This window comes from Notothenia rossii, assembly GCF_949606895.1.
Source record: "Notothenia rossii genome assembly, chromosome: 6".
Taxonomy (NCBI): Eukaryota; Metazoa; Chordata; class Actinopteri; order Perciformes; family Nototheniidae; genus Notothenia; species Notothenia rossii.
Window position 1 is genome coordinate 78,183,746 of NC_136909.1, and position 23,094 is coordinate 78,206,839.

The following is a 23,094-nucleotide window of genomic DNA, read 5'->3' on the forward strand; positions in this document are numbered from 1 at the left end:
AGCTGGTAAAGGTGCAGCTAGCTCTTTTATTTACTTTGTATACTGTAAGGTAGTTTGTGAATGCTACTCCAGGTTTAACTAAAGTCTTATTTAAGTGTTTTTATTTCCCTTTATTAATCCAAGTCTGTAAAGTAACTAAAGGTGCAAAAATAAATGTAGTGGAGTAAACGTACACGATTTGAAACTGAATTGTAGTGGAGTAGAATTGCTAAGTAGCAAAACATTGAAATACTAAAGTAAAGTAGCCTACAAGTATCTCAACATTTTACTTAAAGAGCCTGTGACACGAACCCAACAACTGTTGTGCAATGAAATAGTGGGCTACTAGTAATCTCGAACCGTCAGTTTAAAAAAAAAAAGCGATACCGTTCCGATAAATATCAATAATTTCGAACATCGCGGGAAAATTCCTTCGACTCATTTTGAGGTTTTGGGGGAAGCCGGAAGTGACGTCAATGCGGGAACGCTTCACTGTGCGGCGAGAGAGCCAAACACGGACAAAGTGTGTTGTCATGCGTAGAAATGGTGAATTACTGAGTTTAGGCACGTTAATAACGTTTTAATGAAGTTGACTACAGTATATTCATATTTGTCAGTGCTTTCATGTCAATTCGGCGAACATAAACATAAATGATCGTGGTGAAGATGATGATTAAATTAGGATTAAAAATCGGTAGTGAGAGCTGCTGAATTTCCTCCCGTCGGATGTGATATAAAAACAAATCGATTATTTTTGTAAACTCAAGTGGATGAAACTACATTTATTAGTGCTTTCATATCAATTCGGCGAACATATGACACATTAAATGATCGTGAGGATGATGATTTAAAAATATTTTGTTTGAGCCGGTCTGCATTTCCTGAGGAGAAAACAAACCTTAGCTTTTTGTAGTTGCAGTCAATGGTGTAGTGGGCGTTGGACGCGGGGTTACGCCGTAACCCCACTTATTTGAAGCATGATTTCTTTTTTTAATTTTCTAATACATCTAAAATCATTGCCAGTGTTATCAGTTTGAAGTGTGTGTTTGTTGTAATAATGACGAAAACATAATAGGCAGATTTCACAGTAATTATAATAAAAACGTAGCTCAAGCATTTATGCAACTTGATTTGAAGCGTGTGTGTGTGAGGGGCAGAACTGTGTGTAGGGTGACCAGGTGTCCCGCACTGTGCGGGACTGCACACACAGCATTTTTATTATTTGTCCCGCGTCCCACACATTGAGACTATGTCCCGCCTTTGAGTGATAGTCGCCCAGAAAGGCCGGATCGGTTCGCTGACAGCCGGCACCGCCCTTTATTATTATATTGTCTAAACGGCATCATGTAAATTGCGCTGACAGGCGACACAGAGGTCCCCAAGCCCCCCCCCCGTTGACAGTTCACTAGCGCGTCCATAGTGTCTCCCGTCCACCCACCACCCCGTCCACCCAGTAAAAACATCCCCACTACACCACTGGTTGTAGTAGTACACCAACATGGATTAAACGTGTTTTTTTTTTTTACCACAATGTTGGGGAAATTAATGGATAAAATGCACGGATTATTATTATTATTATTATTATTATTAATATTAATATTAATATTATTATTAATATTATTATTATTATTCCACCTCCGATCGGGACACTAGGTCCACCGTTTCCCCGCAGCGAGGCTCCCCCCGTTGACAGTTTCCGTGGGCTGGGCTGGCTGCAGTGGCGGACTGGCCATCGGGACGAATCCCGATGGGCCGGTACCGAAGTGGGCCGGTCGGATAAGTCACAAGCACATCCCCCACTCCCCCCGTTGACAATTTACTAGTGGTACCGAAGTGGGCCGGTCGAGAGTCCCGGGCTGATTTTTTATACCAGTCCACCACTGGCTACATGACCGTATGATCGCCCATATTGACGCACCTAATTCCTAAACTTCTAACAGATACAAAATAAACCGATCCTTCAGCCTCATATGAGCTCTCAGACACGTTCAAAATTAAACTGTCATCGCTGTCTGAGCTTGCTGCTGTGTGCGCCATCGTGCGTTTACATGCAGATGCTGGGATCCTGAACGGTGCAGCTGGAGCGCTGTGCCCGCATTGACGTCACCCATAATTTGGCGGGACTTGAAGAATCCCCGAGAAGATCCAGGAAATGGTCAACATTGAAGGACAGATTAATGGTTATCAAAGTACAAATATCCAAAATCAGTTCAGTAACGGTTTTCAAGGGGACAATATTTACTCAAATTGATGGGTTTGGATGATGGGGGAAAATCGTGTCACAGGCTCTTTAAAGTACTTGAATCAATGTACTTAGTTACTTTACACCTCTGACCTGCTAATTATGTGTGGTTAATATAACTTCTGGGGAATATACATCCACTCATTTGCGATTTGGAATAATACTTAACACCCAACTCAATATCCAAAAAGTGTTGTTGTTTTCAGTTTGAGTAGTTAACGGCTTAAAAATACTGGTTTAGAAAAAACTACCAAAATATAATACTCATTATTTAATGAGTAGCATTTGGCCTAGCACCATAAAATGGAAATACTCAAGTATTCATTTGAACTTTTGTATTGGCTTGTGTTGAGTTGTAGGATATGTTAATTGTCTATATAGCTTTAAAACATTTTTAAAAACAGTACAAAGGAAACATCTTGGAAGTATTAGACAAAGTTACTCCGCTTCTATAGAGCAACGTCTTGATTTCCTCCAGTCTGCCTTTGATGTTGTTCAAACCCATTTATATCAACTCAAGTTAGTATTAAATGCAGACAAATCCAAACTGGTGATATTTTCAAATGGCAAAAAGTTACCTTCTATCCAAGATTTGCACCGTTCAAGGGACTGATATTGAAAGGGTCACTATACAAATATCTGGGTTTTATTATTGACCAGAACTTTTCTTTCAAGTTACACATGGAAAATGTTGTTTCAAAGCTAAAAATAAAATTAGGTTTCTTTCATAGAAACAAATCATGTTTTTCCTTCCAAGGAAACATTTGATCTCTGCAACGTTTTCCCTGTATTGGATTACGGTGATCTGCTTTATATGAATGCCTCTGACCAGTGCCTAAAGATTTTGGATACTGTGTACTATTGTGCTTTACGTTTTATTACTGGATGTGGATATCGGGTACAACATTGCACTTTATATGCTGCTGCTAATTGGCTAATTATCTCACTGCTAATATCTTTGTCTGCTCGCAGACTTTCCCGTTGGGTTTTATTTATAAATCTCTGCTTGGGCTGGTTCCCTCTTACATTTGCACATGTAGTTTAAAAGAGAAAATCTATAAAGCCTGCGCTCCCAAGATTTTATTCAGATGCTGGTTCCTAAAGTAAGAACAGAACTGGGTAAAACAGCTTTTAAATGCTGCCCCCACTGCTTGGAGTAATGTACAGAAGGAGCTGAAACTATCAAATTGTATCACCTTTGGGGAATTCAGGTCCATCTTAAAGGACAGAGAACATGACACCATTGGTAGACATGTGAGTGCTCGTATATCCAAAAATTGAAGTCATTTTTAAAATGTTCAATTTTTAATGATTTTTAATAATTTCTTTTATTTTGCATATTGACTGGCTAATGTGCCATTTTATCTGTGTTTTACAGCTGTATTTGTCTGCCTGTATTGCCTGTGTTTTATCTGTTGTAAATGTGTTCATGCTGCCCTTCTTGGCAGGTCACTCTTGTAAAAGAGATTTTAATCTCAAAGAGTTCCTTACCTGGTTAAATAAAGGATATTATGAAGTGAAAAGATTTTCCATTCAAATATTCATGGGGTTATTTTTGCTGGGTTTTAACAACCATTCATCATTTGCCCCAGAGACATTATCTGGTCATAGCTTCACTTGAATGATCCTTTATTCCATTGTGTATGTAACGAATGGATGGATTCTCGTATTTTTGATATTAATGGTGCCCAGGGGGAATAATACTAATCTTGTGTACGGTAACCCCCCACTTGTACCTACTTAGCACACCATTAGAACAAAAGTTCCATTTGCTCACAAAATATATCTAAATCTAATGGGCTATAAATACAATAATACTCAATGAGGGTTTCATTATCCCCAGAGGACCCAAGCCCATTTTGGTTGCATGACATTTATTTTACACCATCCTGGCACCAAAGTCCAACTTCCCTTGAAGATAATAATAATAGGCTTATTGCCCTGACATTTCTGAGTAAATCCATGCTCCTCAGAAGATGCGATGGAGAAATCTCCCCATATACTCTACTTACCAAGTAATTTCCTAACCACTCCAATGTAAATATAATGTACTCACAGCATGAACATCTCTAATTACTGACTTGATAATACTTTTGAATGCTTGTTTTTGTACTAAAATGCTTATTTGCTGTGGTAGATGCAGGTTTGAATAAGGCCTGTGATCCTTTTTTGCGTCATCTACTCTATCTCCCCATTTTAACACTTTCACTCTCCAGTTCAGGTGTGACAGCATGTTCCAGCCTTTTGGATTTGACTTTTAATATTTTCCAATTTAGCGAAATTGCAGAATGAGAGACAAGGTATAACCTAAGATCATTCCATTAAAATGTACAGTTTGAATTAGACTCAAAATGTATTTATTTTATTTGTTCATTAAACCTTCACCCTCAAAGTTGAACTCACTGCATTTGTTGATAACAGAACCAGAGCATTTCTTCAAGGAGTGCTGCCTGAATATCTTTATTTTTTGACCAAATATAACAAATCAAAGCTTTAAAAATATCTCTCGGACACATGGATCAGTGGTGACTAAAGTTATGTTCATCTGTAACATTAAAAGTATACTTTTCTTTTAAAGAAGATTGCTTTCCCTAAATTAAGTGTGAGCTTCCGTGCTTTTGGTTCAGTTTGTGTGAAGTGGCAAATGACCCTCTTCAAAGAGAATTCCATCACTTTGATAACTTCCAAAGTATTTTAGAACCCTTCACAAATTGCCAATGGGTGTGAAATCAAACACAAAATATTTAACTTAATCAAAGCATAACATTATATTTATAAGTAAGTTATTTGCTTAGTATCATACGTTATGAGCAATTCAATTACCAGAATATTTTTTAATAATTGCCATTGCTGTATATTTAAATACGGCATTTGTGCATGACTGTATGAAAATTATTTATGTAGCATGTCTTTATTTTAATCTCAAAAGGTATAGAATGTGATAGGAAAGGTAACATCCAGCAAAATAGCTGTATAATATGGACAAACCAGGAATCAGCTGGTATATTTCTACCAGCAATAGTTCTTGAATTTGTCCACAAAGGATCCTTGTGTAAAAAACTTGCACAGACATTAAAGGCATAAAACACAGCACAGCTTGCTAAATTTGTTTTTTAAGCCAAAACTTGTTTTCAAAAATGCTTACATTACTCTAGAGAAAGCTGGGGAAATACAGACGAATGTCAGCAAAATGCCTTTGGCGGCATAGAAAAATGTCAAAGAGATCCAATAGTTCATAAAAAGTGCATTTAAAAAAAATTGCCATGAGTGCTATACATGAGCCATGTCTCATTTGCCGGATAAAGCTAATATGCTCCTTTTTTCCAGCTCATAGAAAAAAAATAAACATGAAGGAACCTCTTTGGGCTTTAAATGAATACTACCAAATAAGGACCTGTTGTGCGTCATTCAATCTTTATTTTCTTATTTGTGTGTTGATTTTTGCAGTTTCTTTTACATCTCTCGGCACATGTAAGCATTTACATATTTGTTGCTCCCTCAGAAAATGTTTCAATCCTAAAACACAATTTTCATGAATAGTGCACATTTAATCACATGCATTCTCTGCCTTTAAACCACTGAGCAATTTATTTTTGCATTCTTGTAGTTTCCCACTTTTCCTTTGTTGATACTGTGTATTCTTAGACTTTTGGGAACCCATTTTGAACACTGTTTATTGTTGGATGGCAGGAGGTCTGAAATTACTTTAGTAAACTGTAATTCACTTTAAAGCATCTCAAAACGCCCTATCAGGAGATTGTATTCCCAAAACAAAGGCACTGGGAGGAAACATTAAACACTACAAGACACTTCTAGTCGAATCAGGACATAAAGACGTCTATGTTCTAGTGATCTGTATTTATGATTGATTACATTTTCTCCTAATCACATAACAATTTTTTTGCACAAACTCCATAACACACAAGATAAAATATACAATCATTTTTTTCTCAAAATATAATTTAAACATGGAAATTCTTATTTGTTTAGGGGGCAATTTTATCCAAGAGGACAGAACAAGATTACCAAGACATTTGAAAATGCTCAGCATGATTGTAGACAGCCAAATGTCAAAAAACTAATCAACAAAAACCAAGGATGGTCACAAACATATTCAATTCAACATATTTGAACCAACTTTCTTATAGATTCTTTAAATTCACCGGGATGGATGATAGGTAGGGAGGGGTGGTTAGGGTCATGGTCAGTAGGTGAAAGGGTTTTTTTAGTCAGTTAAAGGTCGCTCTCTCCATAGAGGGCAGTGGAGAAGGCGGTGTAGTCCAGCGCCCCTGGTGGAGCTCCAGAGCCAGCGTATGGCGGCATCCTCATGATGCAATACTCTGCTTGCTCAGGGGGAAGTTCTCTCCTCAGCTCCTCCATTAGTATGTAGGGCTGTGGAGACAAAATGTACATCAGGCCTGTTTCCGGAAACATTCATGCCAATACAGAGAACATATTGCTAATCTATCCTTTTTTTAATGAAAGACTAACATCTCCTGCCGTTTTAGTTCTTAACCTTGTGTGCTCCCGACTTCTTGATTTTCCACACATTTTGAGATGTTTACATTTTAAAATAGTTTATTTCTACTTATGTGCAATGCCTTGTTTTTTTATGCTGCTGCAACGCAAACATTTCCCAATTTGGGATCAATAAATTACATCTTATCTTATACCTGCCCTTCTTACCTGCCAATGATTTTCCCATCTACCCAAGCTGTTATACAGTCATTTGTTCCCTTCTTTTGTTTATACATCCTCAATTCTTTCCCTCCTGTCTCCATTAGAGATTTGAGCAGATGATGCAAGGATGAAATCAATTAACAACGTGGTATGTATATTCTAGCGGTGTGTCATGCTTCTTAAATACGTCACAGTTTCATTCTCGCTCAAAGCCTATTATCTATGTTCTTCCTGGTGTGTCACTTCCCAGCATCCTCTAGTGTTAGTTTCCAAAGTTTTGGGACTTTGCCTGATCCCAGCCTGGATTTGTCTTCTCAGTTTGGACGGATTTACTGTGTATAATTACCTGGCTCTTCAGTGAAGGCCGCCTTTTTTAACTTCACATTGTGTCCTGTTTCTGTTCAGCCTAAAAATTGCTACAATCTCCACCCTTTTCCATTTTGAGCTCAGGAATAAAATTGTACATCATTAATCATAATGGCATGGCAAATACTTGGAAGTAATAACTGGAATAGAATAGATTAGTGTTGCCTAAGAATATCTGCTGGTATGCCACGCTAACACATACACACGCATACCTTGTCAGTTGCCAGGATGCGGAAGGATGCCACAACCTGCTCAGCAGTGTCCGTGTCAGCAGTCTCTCTGGTCATAAAGTCTATGAAAGACTGGAAAGAGACCTTTCCAGTACCGTTGGGGTCCACCAGGATCATTATACGGGCAAACTCCACCTCCCCCTGAGAAACACAACGATGGAGAATGAGAAAATATCAAGCAATATTTGTGTAAAGTACTGATGAGATAGCACGTTTAAAACTGCATACCAAGTCATAACCCATAGAGATGAGGCAGGCTCTAAAGTCATCAGTCTCCATTGCTCCATTCTTCTTCTGCAATTCAAAGCCACATTTCAGATTTAGGAGAGATTAGAGAAAATAATACATCATAATAGGGGGAAAATGTAATCACATACAATACAACAGGATTTTTAGTATAGCAAAACATATGACAGAAGTATTGTAAGAATCAGTCCAAGACAACTTTTCCAAATTTGAAACAACCAAAATAATTCTTTTACATTTTTGTTGTAAAATACATTTGAATTCTCTCAACTTTTAGCACATAATCTTGCTGTTTCGACCTTAAAGAAGATGAAAATGTAATTATAACTGATGTCTAATAGCTTCTAAACTGAGCAAATATAGTAAATCATATATTTTGATGCACACACTGCACGTGGAAGTTGTATAGACTGACTGAATGTTCTTATCTAGTGCACAGCAAGTTTTTTCAACTTTGTGTTTGTCACTTGTATTATCCATGCTGTTGCTTCGTCAGGGTGAGACGCAGTCAGTCAGTCTGTGAAAATCCTACAGTTCTGATGTAGCTTGAATAAAAGCCACAGGGCAACTCTAAATATAGGGCTACCACCACAACCTCCTGCTCGGCTTCTGAATCGCTCTGATTGCTTCAAATCAGTCACTCAAAATCGCCCAAAAACAGACTGCAGTTATGCGAAATAGTAGAAAGCTGTACCCTGTCAAAGTGGTTGAAAGAGGATCTGAACTCTTTCATCTGCTGCTGGCTGATTCCTTTGGCATCCCGGGTGAGGATCTGGGTCTCGATCTCGTTGATGGTGCGGGCGACAGTCGTGAGGAGCAGCTCCCACCCGACGCGGATATGCTGTTGATGTGGTGACAGAGCAGATTTGTTAATACAGACACACCTTGAGCTGTCAGAATAGGTTTTAAAACTGGATATCTAAATGTAGGTTTACTAATGCTTAATGTGTCAGTTTCCGTTTATATTATCATCGATATTGTGTTTTTGTCATACTGTATTAATAGTCTGTATGAATAAATTATTAATTTTTGTATTTCCACAAATGTATTTACCAAAAGAAAACTCAAAGCACTTTGGTATAACTGTTATAGCCAAATGTTAATCTATTTGCTCAGAAAGTAGTGCAGTGATGTTGAGTGTTACAGGGACTTCAATGAATGCAATTGTGATCCTAGTGTTCCGCAAAAAAAAAAGACAAGGCAAGATATTGCTTAGCTTATTCATAACCCCGGTATAATGATACGTATCTTCCCGCAAGATTATTGAAATTACACAACCCTAGTATCCGTGCAGTGTTCATGTCCATGCATAGTCTTATAACACTGTTTGCCCTGTACCTCCATAGTGTAGTTGGTGTGTTTGTTATCAAACACCAGGGACTCTTGGATTAGCTGGTGGTCTCCCTCCAACTTGTCGACGTTGAGCTTGTAGGCAACAATGACGTGCTCACACTGCTTCAACTGGGTCATCTGGTCCTCCAGGGTGCCTCCTATCTCCAGGGAGCAGCGGCCAATTTCCTGTAGCAAACCCAACAAGGACAATCTATTATTTGGACCAATTTAGATCATACAATCCTCACTAACAAGGCAGGTAATTATTAACCTGCGTCTAAAGTACAGTCTCTCAGGACATATAACATCTGAACATTTTATGTGTATAGAAATAATAATTTGCATTATTCTATTATCATTATCTGGGCAGCCACAACCACGGTACAATGCTTTTGAATGTAATCATCTTCCATTGTAGGTCTTTATTTGATTAGGTGGAGGTGACTGTCGAATTTCAAATGAAGCCTGTATGTCTGACCTCCATCCTGGTTTGTATCCACGGTCCAATGAGATTAGCCTGGGCAGCAAAGTGTCGTCTCAGCCTTTCATTGGCATGCTGACGGGCCATCTCCTCCTGGAGGGCACCATCTCTCTGAGGAACCAGCTTCTTCACCTACAAAACACATGCATGTACACACACAGGGCTTAGTTGTAATTGCAAGAAGCTGGCTTTCCCTAAAAAGAGACATTGAGCAGCAGCATGCTACTACTATGTGTTATATAGTCCTTTAACTCAGCAATACAACTTTAATGTAGCAATTCTTGGTTTTGAAGCGTAGATATTTCATAATTTATGTTTCTTATATGGCTAGACGGCTACTATCTCAATAATGACTTTATTCCTTGATGTGAGTCCGTCAGTAAGTGTTGAAGCCGCAAGTACCTTGTCCCACTTTTCGATAAGGTCCTCAGTTGTGAGGGTGCTATATGGGTTGACAATGTTAGCCTTTATCCCATAGCTCTGGGAGATTTTCTGCACTTCATTGTGGATTCCCAAGAGAGCCTGTCTCTCTGCATCCGCCTCGGGGAGAGTCGCTTTGAACTGCTCATGAGCTGCGATTAAACTCTGGAATGGAAAAAGGGAAGTCCTTCATTTTATTAAAATTTCAATTTTGTCAAGAGTGATAATATGATGTGGTTATATTTTGGTGTGACAGGTATACCAACATTACACATTATATAACATTGCACCTCCAAGGTGATCATAGGACAATTGTGAGCAGGTTCACTTTAAATGACATTTGATAACAGCACACCTGTTGTGAAATGAAAGAACCTACCTGAACCTCTTCAATAGTATGCACTATGAACATGTCCTGCAGATCCTCCATGGCTCCCTCCATCCAGTTGTTGAACGGAGCCAACCTCTTGGCAAACTCTATGAACAACTGATCAATGGTCTCCAGCAGCTTATCTGTCCGCTGAGGGGATTACAAGATATCACATGTCTGGATTGTTTATTTATAAACCCTGAAAACATCCAACCTATAGCTCAGCATTGAGTCTGCCTTGATCTAAGGAGAAGTCATCCTCATCACATCTCACATACAAATCCCAGAAAAACATCCCCTCACCTGTTTTAATGACTAATCCGAGGGGGCATAACATTGTTATGGCCTCATTGACCCCTAACTCTGGCTTCGTTATTCCTGACAAAATCCCTCCCCTCCCCTCCCCCGCATACAGTGGGTGTTGGGGTGTGGGAAATGACAGAAAACAGACCTCTGTCCCCGTCATTCAGACTTAATCGTTGGCCCTATTCCAGGGGCCTCACACATTCACAGGTGTGGATGGCCAGCACGGATCATAGGAAGTGGCTCGCGGGCTCTCGGCCAATCACTTCTTGGACAGGACTCTTACATCTATTTCTCCTCTATCTCTTACACCCTTCAGTTGTACCATTATGTCTAGGTCAGGGGTTTGAGAGGGGATACTCTCCTCATCAATCAGTCATGTCTTCACTGTTCAGATGTCATTGACAGACATCTAAATATGATTACAATGACATTTTGATTAAGTTGGTTTTGGATTCTGCATCTATTGGGGACTGTGTGGAACATTAGCGCACTCTTGTGGAGACTTATTAACTTAACCTAAGATATGTGAAAACATTAACCTCACAAAATATAATTTAAAAAAAGATAGAGTGGGACATCTCACCTCCAGTGCCTCTCTTCTCTTCTGAGTCAGGGTTCCCAGCTTGTCCCACAAGTCACAAATGTTCTGGCAGCGCTGGTTTACAGCAGCCACGTCGTGGTAGTCCAGCTCACTAGAAAAACAAAGCATCAACAGCTGTTGATTTCAATTATGGAAAATAGCTTTATGGTGTTATAGTTCCCCAGCCATTTAGATACAAAACAAAAATAACAAAAACTGATTAAAAAGGGTTATAAAAGCACAATGTCAGACTCAAGTGTTCGATGATGAAGGTCTGGTCATAGAAAACTGCCAAAATATAATATTACATTTAGAAATATAGCTACAAAGGAAATATACATAAAGTGGATGTTTTAAAAGAGGCTCCAAGGACGAATAAGGTTTTTTTTTTTTTTAAAGCAAAGAAAATGTCTTTACATTTGACTAATGCTACTTATTTAACCTTGATCCCAAATGGAGACACAACACAGTATCACTATTGTCTTGTTTGGTAAACTAGCGTAGTTTCAAAACACCAGAGTAATGTTCCTTTCTGTAGCATCACTGAAAAGTTATCTGACAATTCCTTTAAGTAAGCACCTTCAATTTAAGACAAGACCATCCAACCCATATAAGACACAATTCATTAACGTTCATCTGCTTTTAGAAAAGCGGATAACTTTGAAACAGGAAGTACTGTGGCCAATTCCGGAAAAGAAGATAACTATGGACAGCTGTTGCTGATCGACTGCTGATTAAAAATGTCAACATCCCTCAGTACTACACCCTTCCCCTTCTATTAAGATAAGGTAACATTTTCTTAACCAAGAAGAAGAGGATTTAAGTCGTTTAAACAAATACTTTTGAGAAAGTCACATTTCCACAGTGAGTTCATTTTGTTCCAATGTGTTTGTTCTGCTTTTCTCCCACTTTTGTCTTCATGTAATATCTCAAGTGGTTGAAGGGAAGCATTTTCACTGAGAAAGGAGTGTTTTGGTTCTGCACGTCCTTTGTTGCTTGTCAAGAATAATCTTTCGAGACTATCAGCCCTCTAGGTTATACAATACAAGTTATTAAAGAAACACAAATTGGGATTGCATTAGTCGATTTTGCTATTTGCCCCCTGCCTCCCCTTGGTGGCACTGTGTTTGGCAGACGTGAAAACATACTCCTGGGCTTCATTCGACTCATGACTGCAAATGTCTGCTTTCAGGAGTGCGTACTTTAGTTCCTGTGCAATGGCTGCAATCTGCTCCACTCTGTCCTGGTGAGCTGCCAAGTCACTCTCAAATGCCTCGTGTTTTCGAAGCAATGCTTTGATTTCAATCAGGGTGGCTGTTTCATAGTCGTTCTGGGAGAGGATCAGTTCTTTACCTGAATATCACACATATGCAAAGAGACAGAGAAAGAAATGAGGTAAGAGGGGAACAACAAGATGATTGGCAGGTGAGGTCTAAACACAGGCCTTATTTGGTCATTGCTGATGGAGAACGTGACCTGTTGCAGTCCACTACAGGCTGATTGCTTTGAACAGACCATAAAACCTTCAATCAATTCTAATAAGTAACAAGTCTAAACAAACCCTAGGGTTAGTGGAAACACTTGAAAACTGAAAAGCAGTCAGAGAAGCAGGAATACAGAGGCCAAGGCTAACAAATAAACAGATAATCATGGACCATAGATTTAGGATAAGTTACCACTGTAAGCCTCAAGGCTCAATTCTGATCATAGTGAACTGGTCACACTCCCGGAATGACCCGCTTGGTAACAAATAATGTAATCATAGGAAGGCCCACGCAGCAAGCTGTCTTAACCATAGAGGCTGCTGAAGTCAGTATTGATGGTTTCATTATAAATTGATGTGACACGCAAGTCAGAAAATTGAGTGTCAATGTTGATTTAAAGTGAAAAATCCACTATGACTGTTCAGACTGAGATTGCATTGCAAAAAGTCAGACCTGAAACTGATTAAGCACCAGGTATCAAAATGGCCCATATCAGAATCATAGTTTGAACATAGAGACACTGTAGTGTTGTGCTGCAGTAAGACATTAATAGAAAAGCAAGCATGCAGACAGTTAAAATGCTGAAATATAAAACTTCAACTGACCGCTGGCCCAGCTCTCATGGTTGGTGGCTTTTTGGCGAAACTTTTCAGCCAGATGGTCCAGCCTCTCCAACCTACGGATCTCTGTGAGGAGCCACTCCTCATACCCTTTCTCTGCCTGGTCCAGGCCCTGCCATGCACTGGCAATGTCCTGTACACAACATTACAAATACAAGTTTAAAATCACTCTAAATGAGAAATATATAAATATGTATATTAGTGTAAAACATCAGCTTCTATTGGTTGGCTGTTGACTGTTTTACCTCTAAAATACTTGACATAAACAGTGATGGTGAACACACACAGGCAGTGGAACAGTTTGGAGTGACTTACAGATACCATCTTCCCCTCGGAGGGCATGAAGGCAGGGCGATTGCTGATGCGCAACTTGGTCTGCAGGGTGTTGAAGTTAATTTCCAGCTGGCACTTCTCCTGCACTTTAGGGGGCTTGTGCTGGCGCCTGTAGTCCCTGAAATCCTCCAGCTTTCGCTGCATCTCCGCCATGGTCTTCTCTGGGGTCCGGTTCTCCAGCCAGGGAGTGGTTCGGCGGATCCACTCCAGCAGCTTGGAAACAGAAGGACAACATGGGAATAAGTGGAGAGTCAAGAAAGCACCATGCTAAGATATCAGTGTGTCAGGAAGACTGTGATGAATTATTGATTTTATTCAGCAGATGGAATCATAAGATGGGGAAAACACATTTCAATCTGTACTTTTTTGGTATATAGTCATCTAAGGAGAGAAACTTTAGTGTTATGTGTACTGTGTATACTCTTATCTACAAAGGTTCCAAAGTTTAATCTACTTTGGAAAAATCTAATTAAATTGCACAATGTGTCGTCATCATAAAAGAGGATATCTTTTCATCAGAAGATTAATTTTGCTTTACCTCGCTGGCCAGTCTCTCATACTCTTCCATCATTTTCTCGTTTTCCTGGTTCACACCGAGCACCTTACAGATCCTGTTGGCAGCCGTCTCTGCCTGAGAGCACAGGGCACAATACATTGTAATTACATCAGCATAGTTACACAGCGGGCCACGCTCCCATTGATCCTTTCAAATTATGTTACAACATTATCCCAGCAATACTTTTTGTTGGTCAAATGCCAAGTTAGAATCAAACTGACAATAATTTTGCACCCGCTCTCAAAATGAATATATAGATAGGGTTGGCTAAAATAAAAAGTTGGTAAGGTGATGGTTCACCAACCATACCTGTTCAGCTCCAGCAAAGGCATGGTAAAAGCAGGACATATAGGTCATGATAGCTCTTTCATCGGGCTTCGGGGTGTTGATGATGTCTGATAGAGGAAAAAGGGGCAGAAAGGCAAAAAAGAGGGACAAATTTAAATAGTGGAAATTACTTTGGAAGAATGAAGGGAGACAGAAGCAACATATTCATTTATTGTCTACATTAAATGTGATTTTAGGACTAACATTGCATAGTTGCAAAACAAAATAGACCTTCAACAGACAAAATATGACAGTCCAACACAACAGTACAGCATATTGTTGAAATATGAGTTGACATTTCTATTATATTTTAGATATGTATTTCATAATGCATTACCTTCTGCGTCCAGCATTTTGGGAATGTCCAGGTGTTTCTCGGCTATGTCAAAAGCCAGGTTCAGGTTCCCCAGAGGATCATCCTAAATAAAGAAACATAATTCTACATCACTGAACAGCAATGCTGGACTTAAAATGCCACTGCACTGACCGCCATGCTATGGTGGACACATCGTACTCCCTGATCTCCTACTGTACATGTGCATTCATTTAATAGCATTTGTTTTTGAATAAGCTTAAGAAGTTCTACATTCTGTCTGCAGTGTTATTATATTAAGTTAAAACATGATATATAAAAAAAATGAAACTTAAAGAGAAACTTATGCTTAAGAGAACGACCATTTGTAAACTAACATTAATATTAAAACAATTAAAAAGTGTATTGTAGTGGATGTCCATACTCTGATGCAGACTTCAAATATGATTATTTTTCAATATGGCTATTCATCTTAAAATCAGTGTATAAAATCTTAACCAGCATATGTTTGTACTTGATTTTAATAATTTACACTATTTATGACAACACTATTAAACTAAATGAATTTGTAAATTAAGTTAATAAGAGATTAGACAAGAAAACATTTCAGCCCTACAACAAACATCACATAATCTTCAACAGGAGAAACCGAGTGCATAACAAGGGTGGGACGGGTGCATTTTGCCAACAGCTGACGGTGAACCCCTCCCTACTAATAGGACAGTCAGTGAGAGTGCAATGAGGTAAAGGGATCATGCTATCATGCTGCTGCTATTGTCCCTATCTCTGTCCCGCTGTTCCATAAACGTAGGGGGCTAGCTCACTACATGACAGGACCAGCTGCTCACAGATCCAGAGCAGGACACACAGAGACAGAGGGACAGGGTGGTGAATCCATGACGGGATGGATAGAAGGATAGCCCAAGGCTGTGTGTCTGTGTGTGTGTGTGTGTGTGTGTGTGTGTGTGTGTGTGTGTGTGTGTGTGTGTGTGTGTGTGTGTGTGTGTGTGTGTGTGTGTGTGTGTGTGTGTGTGTGTGTGTGTGTGTGTGTGTGTGTGTGTGTGTGTGTGTGTGTGTGTGTGTGTGTGTGTGTGTGTGTGTCTGTGTGTGTGTGTGTGTGTGTGTGTGTGTGTGCGGCCTGACCAGAGCCGTCTCAGCAGGCAGTAACACTGAAGCTTAACAAACGCTCTCACCTGGAGCCAGACTCAAAAGCTGCCAGGTGCAAAACTGTCTCCTGGCAGCACGAGCAGAACTGAAAGTCGAGTGTGTAACTGTGTATGTCAAAGAGATTTAAAGTGTGAGAAAAAGCAGTAGAAAGAAATCGATATGGTAGATTATGTGTGTGTGCCCCATCATTCATATTTACCCCAAGTGCCCTTTCCTAACTATGAGACTCAACACCATCCTTATATTTGACGGATTAACATGACAGTAGAAATCTAGTAGACATCTTCCTGACTTGTATGAGGACTGGCAGCCTCTGAGTGGGGAACACTACGTGACATCGTGGACAATAGCAGAGGTTAAGTTAAGCCTGAGCACTGAAGGGGACAAGGCTCATGTTTCTGTGAATATTCAGGGTCAACTCCAAGTCACGCCAGAGAGTTGTGTGTTGAAAAGTGAACGCCTTCTGTTTCCAAAACAAATGAAAATGTCACTCTTTGTAATGGAGCTTGGTGTTCCCCTGCTATACATATACAGTACTGAGCCAAATTTGGCCGAAAGGTAAAGTAGATGTTCCTATTTAAGCTCAGCTATCGACTTTCTCGTGAATACACTGTCTGATTGTTTAGCCCATGAATTAGTTATTTGCAGTATAACATAATATAATCACAAAAAAAGCTAATGGTCAGGAACATTTATTTTGTCTCTTTTCCTCCAAGTTGTGGTTTTATATCAAAACAGATCTAGCATTGCAAGAAAAAGCCTAACGTAAATATTCCGAACTTGCTACTGCAGCACCTTCTTCCAGTAAGTAAGGAAAGGATGTTTTACTTGTTACAAGACTGGAGGGCTGTCAGTTGGTCTTGTAGCTCTGCAAATAAGCAGCACACTGAGGCCCTCGCCTGTTTATATTCAAACACTGGGAATCCTCAACATCCTTTAAAGCCAGAAACCACGAAAAGCATTTAAGCTCAAAACAATGCACGCACCCGGGCAAACTCTGTACCGGTTGATCAAAACGACAAGGTAGACATATTTACCAGCTCCCCATTAGGTCCAATGGTATAGGCACTGCTTTTTCAAAATCGATCAATGAATGCTAATGATGCTTAAATTGTGTACACTGTGAACTGCTTTAGTTTGGATTAATGAAGCATGATGTGAGACTAATGATAAAATGGTATCCTGCGAAGAAGAAACCCATCCGTTGATTAAATCCATTAGCAAAAGAACATACTGTTTATCTACGGCAAACATTAAGGCTACCTGATTCTGCCTGTGACAAACAATTGGACTTCCATTACAGCTTACCTTACATATACTCAACAGACTCTTCTTATTTCACTCAGTGTATACAAAACCGCCATGAATAATACCAATGGTCCCAACAAACAACCTCAAGCTGCTATATTTTGTATTTTCTCTGGATCAGAACACTTTTCTGTACACAGAAACATAGCATACACCTCCAGTTCTAGATATAGAGTAGTTTTCCTCACTGTTTCACAGCAGAAGTCAACAAGTTATAAATAGAGCCATTATTCTCACTCTGTAGTGTGTATTTGTTTTTATTAGTTCACACTGTGATAGGAGTGCTAATTTTGTGGGAATAAGTCATGTTAGTTTTTGGGGGCTGAAACACATCACCCTGGTTACAAGTGAAACCACACGACACCTTGTTGAGCTTAGAGTAGTCGAGGAGGTCGGGTCTGTGTCTATGAATCAGGGCGCAGAAGGCCAGGCCATCCTTCCAGCTTCAGCGGCCAATGAGCAGAGAGAGCCAACATGTCAGTTCAGAGTAGGAACATGCTAAAATAACTCATAGATGCTGGAGTCCAGAACTAGCATAACTATGGTGCAGACATATCTGTATTGCTTAAAGTAGGCCTAAGGAAGAATTGAGTATTAGCAGATTTTCACTGTATGAACTCTGTATGTGTTGACAGTTATAATCCCTTTACTTAGGTATAGAATGAAAGGACAACCCTTAGCTATCAATCACGTAAACTAAACTATTAGACTCAATGAACAGTACTTGATGTCTTTAACACTCACCTGACATGGAAGTTTTGAACATTGACATTCCTGTAGGGGGCAGTCTTTCTCTGACACCACAGAAGAAGACCTTCCTTGGCAGATGTTTCTGAGGAGAGAGTGAATTCAAAATAAATTGTTACATATAACACAGTATAGGTTTGTTGTACTGTAACATTTTCTATAGAACAATAACTAGACTCTGATTATTTAAGATTTTATCATTTCACCTTCCACATTAATGTCCTGGATGGCGAAGCGGAGGATGATAGTCCAGATCATTCCAAGAGTCATCTTTACATTACCGTCAACAATCTCTGAAAGGCAAACAAAATCAGATTTGACTTTTTGATTATCACTCATGTTGGGCAGCTGTAGTATATTCATTAAACAGGAAGGGTTACCTTCAGCACCAATGGACACCAGTTTCACTCCTTTGCTTGTGATGTATTCCAATGCTTTGTTGACGTTAGCAATCTTATGAAACCGCATCTTCCCTCTGTCTGGCTTGGGTAACCTCTCTCCTACAAATAAAAACATTTATGATGGATCCAGCTTTCTATTTAACAATATTATCAAATTAAAGTAGAGATAATGAAAATATGATGTTATGAAATAAACATTGTCCTTTAGTGATCTCACCTGAGATAACTTCCAGAAGCAGCATGAGTTTTAGTCCATTCCTGAAGTCCTCCTCAATATTTTCAATTTGAGTTCCAGCTTTCCTCAGGTGAGAGTTACACCAGGCTGTGAAGGTCTAACAGGGAAGAGAGAGCAGTCAATTAAAAGAGGATTTTATGAAATGTCAACATACAAACGTAAAAAGTATTATTATGTGCATAACATCTCTGCCCTTCCTTGCATTACAGGAGAAAAAGGACGAGAGGAGAAAGAAGAATATTTATAAAAAAGCATATAACATGTTAAAAAAAAGAGTAGCAGTATTAAAAGCTATTTGAACAATAACTTTAAACATATATTACATGACCTTCCCAGTGCAATGTAGTGTATGAACTCATGTATTGTACTGGTACTCTAAAAGTTTGCTGTATTTGTACTTAACTTGAGTATTAAATACAAAATAAAATAATAAATGACGATGTATATCAACGGTTCAACTTAACAATAAACTGATTTACACATCTAATGTACGTATTCATGCATTGAAAATCGTTATCCAGTAATATAATGTACATGATTTTGATAAGCCATGTGGTATTTTAAGTATATTTTGAACCAACACTTTTACTTGAGTATGACTTTAAATTCCAGACTTTTACTTGTAACAGAGTATTGTTACAGTGCAGTATTGCTGCTTTACTTCAGTAGAATATCTGAGTACTTCGTCCACCACTGTATATTTCTGTCTGCAACAGACCTAAACAAAGTGAGGCAGCTAACAGCTTAACAAGTCTTCACTACTAGACTATGTACAAAATCAATGTTAACCTCTTTGTCCACTGCTAAATTTATGGATTAACCTTCAGTGACCCATTAGTGTCGAATTTCAACTTTTTCTTCTTCTAGTTCCAAAGCTAACAACCAAAGTACTCCAGGTGGGGTACTAAAATACTGTAAATCAAGTTAAGACAGGATCATTGTCTTTCTTCTCCTATTTTTAAAAAGTCTGTCAATAGCGAGCCACAGAGTTCACAGACGCTCAACACTGCTCGGATGAAAGCTGTGAGCCGACCACAGAGCACATTCCGACCGATACAAGGTGTTAAATTTAGACCGCTCTGCTGTGGCTCACGATAAGAGACCGGGAGGGAAAAACGTTCAAATGTCTCGCCGTGTCAACATAAGTGAAAATGTCACGTGGATACAGTTTTTTCGCCTCACATCACTTTCTGTCATTAGTTTGCCACTTAGAATGTGATTGGTTACAGCTGCAGGGTGATAGCTTTATCACAGTATGCTGTTATTCCAGGTCTCACTCATTACAACGCTAAGGCATGAAGACAGGCAAACGTGGATTAAGGATGACGGCATTATAAACAATTGTTTATTAAAGAAAAAGAAATGTAATGGTGTGCCAGAAGGACGGATGTATAGATCTTTCATTGTTTTAAAAAAAGTTAACTTTTGCCACAATAGAAAGAAAATCTTAAGCTACTATCAGTAATTACATTTTAGTATTTAGTATATTATATTAAATATTTGGTAAATTGTCTGTTATGTGAGCCAAGTGCCAGACTTGATAGTGTGCTCTTTAATCTCCTATGTCACCAAAACAAATATATATTTGTCCTGGAGCTTTTTTGAGTACTTTTAATATCAGTGGTTGAAGTATGATGATTATATTTAAATATATATAATTTATAATATAATATTCATATATATTATTCTTTTGGCCCTTTGTTTGGGCTGTTTTGAGCAAATAGTACAATGAATGTGTATTCTTATAGCCTTTGAGAATACAAGAGCAAATTTGTCAAATGCTTTTATCAGTTAATAATTATTTATAATAAATTGATAGCGTCATTTGACATTACTTTTAGATATTTTAGCACATTTTAAAGATCTCATGAATACATGAGTTTATGGGGGAACCTGCCAGACGCTTAGGCTTTTTCTTTGGGTGCCAGTGCAAGAACATAATATTACAGGCTTTGGAGTAAAGGCCATCACATTCCACACTGAGTGAGTCCCCAGGGTGAGTGTGACATTGAACTGCTGCCCTCCTTGTTCAAAAACGTGGCCTACCGGTTCTCCAAATTTGACTCAGTCACAGACCCCTGCTGCTCACTTTCCAAGCCCCCTACCTCACTCTCCAACACTACAGACCAATGACGATTAAGGCTAAATATATTTATGAATCACATTCAGCGAGGATCAACCCTGTCACTGAACTGGCTGATGCCTTTGGGGCCTCACTAGGTCATAGGCTGGCATGCCATGTCCAGGAGGATGGAAAATACATGAGAAGCGGCTGTTTAACATGTTTAAAAGACAAAGACTCTGAAACATTAATGTTAACTGAGGTTATATCTGAGTCAACTAAAATATTCAAAAAGGTCTCATTAATATCCAACAAAAAGAAGCTACCTCATCTGAAAGTAGGATTTGAAATAAGGCCACTGCACCAGAGATTGGATTAGATAAAATATTTAAGGTGACTAATAGTGGCCCCTAATGAAACAAATATAAGCCTTGTGGCAACAATAGTGTCAAGCAGGGGTTTATAACAAACTAGTCAGACACAGAACACCTTTATTACCTCCCAACATAATAAAACAACACTATACCAATGTTGCTGTATGCGACCATCACTGGTGCTTTATGAGTTCTGATTAGTGTGAACAGCTGTTCCAAGAACTAAACCACTCTCCACTAACTAACTCCAAATGATGATGAGTAAAATATAAACACTGGAAAGATTGTTGTGTATATACAAGGGACCTGTTGCTGCCTTGTGTTACCAAAAATACAGTTTTGTCATCCCTGTGGGGGCCACAGGAGGTTATGGGCATGGAGTTTATGGCCTCCAGTTGTGCGAAGAGCTGCAGTTTAAGGCCAACTTTTAAAGCCCTATGCCCAACTGACAGTGTGGGAGGCCGAGGCTATATTGAGTTGAGCTGGTATATTATTTCTGCGTGGTTTCTATAAACAAAAGAATTCCGCACCAAGGACACTGGATTAACCCTACTATAATGCCTTTTGGTTGCGAGGTTAAAATTAGATGCAGCGTCCATTCTAACTCCAAGAGCGTCATCATGTGTTAGAAGCATCTGTTGACAGCTCGCATTCCGCGCGTATCAGTGGAGAGGCAGCAGTCTGGAGAGCCGCTGGAGGCTATTGTTAGCAGCCTGGTACCCGCCGCATCCGTCCGTCAAGCCGCCCTCCTTGCATGCAACCCCGGCTGCGTCTAATCAGCAGCACGTAACTAGAACCACACAGGAAGTTACCTAATGCTGTCCTTCATACTAAAACGTCACGTGAAAATTCCGGTTATTGGGTGAAAGTTAACAAAAAACATAATTAATTCCTTAAAATACTGCATTTCGCGATTTATTTTTGCGATATTGCCTGCGCCAATTACCGAGTATGTGAAATACACGCACTAATAACGTTATAAGTCTGTCAGAGATAACTAAGATAACTAACTTTGTTGGAAAACTTGCAAAAGTTGATGCCGTTGCTTCTTTGTTAAAATGTCTACTTTAATACGGGGTTGAGTAGTGTCAAGGATGGTAACATTTAAACAATTAAAAGTGGTTGTTATTTTAACGGTTGTAACCTTACATTAGCTTCTAAGAGTGTCTTCGGTTAGCGCCTTTTGCCACGTAACGTAGCACGTACACACACAACTAGCACAAAATAGAAGATAAATGCTACAATAACTTTGCCTCTATGGTATGACAAACATATAATCTATTATATTCGCGCTACGTTTAATTAAAAAAAAATCGCTTCTGAAAATGTTAGGTTCAACATCGGGTATTTTATTTTGAAACTCTTAGCCGGATGTACATTTCTTTACCAAGGTCTGCTTGCCGCAAATTAGTCTCAGAGCGGTTTTGAAACTATGTTGTCCGACAATGTATACCCAAATAACTGGAAAAGTATGTGAAAATCAACTGCTGGAAATTCAATACACTCTTTTAATGTGGTTGATTTTGAGTAATTTATTAGCCTGAATAGTTTTATCTCTTTTCCATTAATAAAAGATAGGATTCATGTATTATTTTTTAAACAGATTGTTCTCTTTGACTTACTTTCCTCTGCTGTTGTTCCCAGGCAGGGTCCAGTAGATTGTCCCTGTCCCACTCATCCTCCTGGTTCATGTATTGATACTCGTCGTAGCCGTTATCATAGTGCACCGTGGTCTCCATCTGAGTCATCGTCATCATACTTGCTGTTCCTCCGGAGCTGGATTAACTTTAATTCTGAGGACAGAATAGTTCCCTGACTTTCTTCTCTCTGAGCTGCTGCTTTCTCTCTCACACACTCTTGCCCTTGTCCTCCCGACCTGACAGACGTCTGGCCCTGGTTGCCGCAGATGCACAAGCGACAGTATCTTTAGTACTG

General features: G+C 39.2%; 1 protein-coding gene across 2 annotated transcripts; it reads right to left on the reverse strand.

Annotated features, from left to right (window-relative positions):
- Positions 1–5,616: 5,616 nt before the first annotated feature.
- actn2b (actinin, alpha 2b) lies at positions 5,617–23,057 on the reverse strand. Of its 2 annotated transcripts, XM_079687503.1 has the most exons (21): positions 22,782–23,057; positions 18,706–18,820; positions 18,468–18,587; positions 18,294–18,380; positions 18,085–18,172; positions 17,705–17,783; positions 14,890–14,971; positions 14,535–14,620; positions 14,208–14,300; positions 13,652–13,882; positions 13,322–13,469; positions 12,435–12,585; positions 11,236–11,344; positions 10,356–10,496; positions 9,959–10,141; positions 9,554–9,688; positions 9,082–9,261; positions 8,438–8,584; positions 7,726–7,791; positions 7,480–7,638; positions 5,617–6,613 (listed from the first exon to the last, which is right to left on the reverse strand). In XM_079687503.1, exons 1-21 carry the CDS (start codon positions 22,914–22,916, stop codon positions 6,455–6,457), a joined length of 2,694 nt encoding a protein of 897 aa, XP_079543629.1. In that variant the 5' UTR covers positions 22,917–23,057; the 3' UTR covers positions 5,617–6,454. The 2 variants fall into 2 exon arrangements, with proteins under 2 accessions (XP_079543629.1, XP_079543630.1); XM_079687504.1 differs by lacking the exons at positions 17,705–17,783; positions 18,294–18,380; positions 18,468–18,587; positions 18,706–18,820; positions 22,782–23,057 and having other exon boundaries at positions 18,085–18,145.
- Between the last annotated feature and the right edge of the window lie 37 nt (positions 23,058–23,094).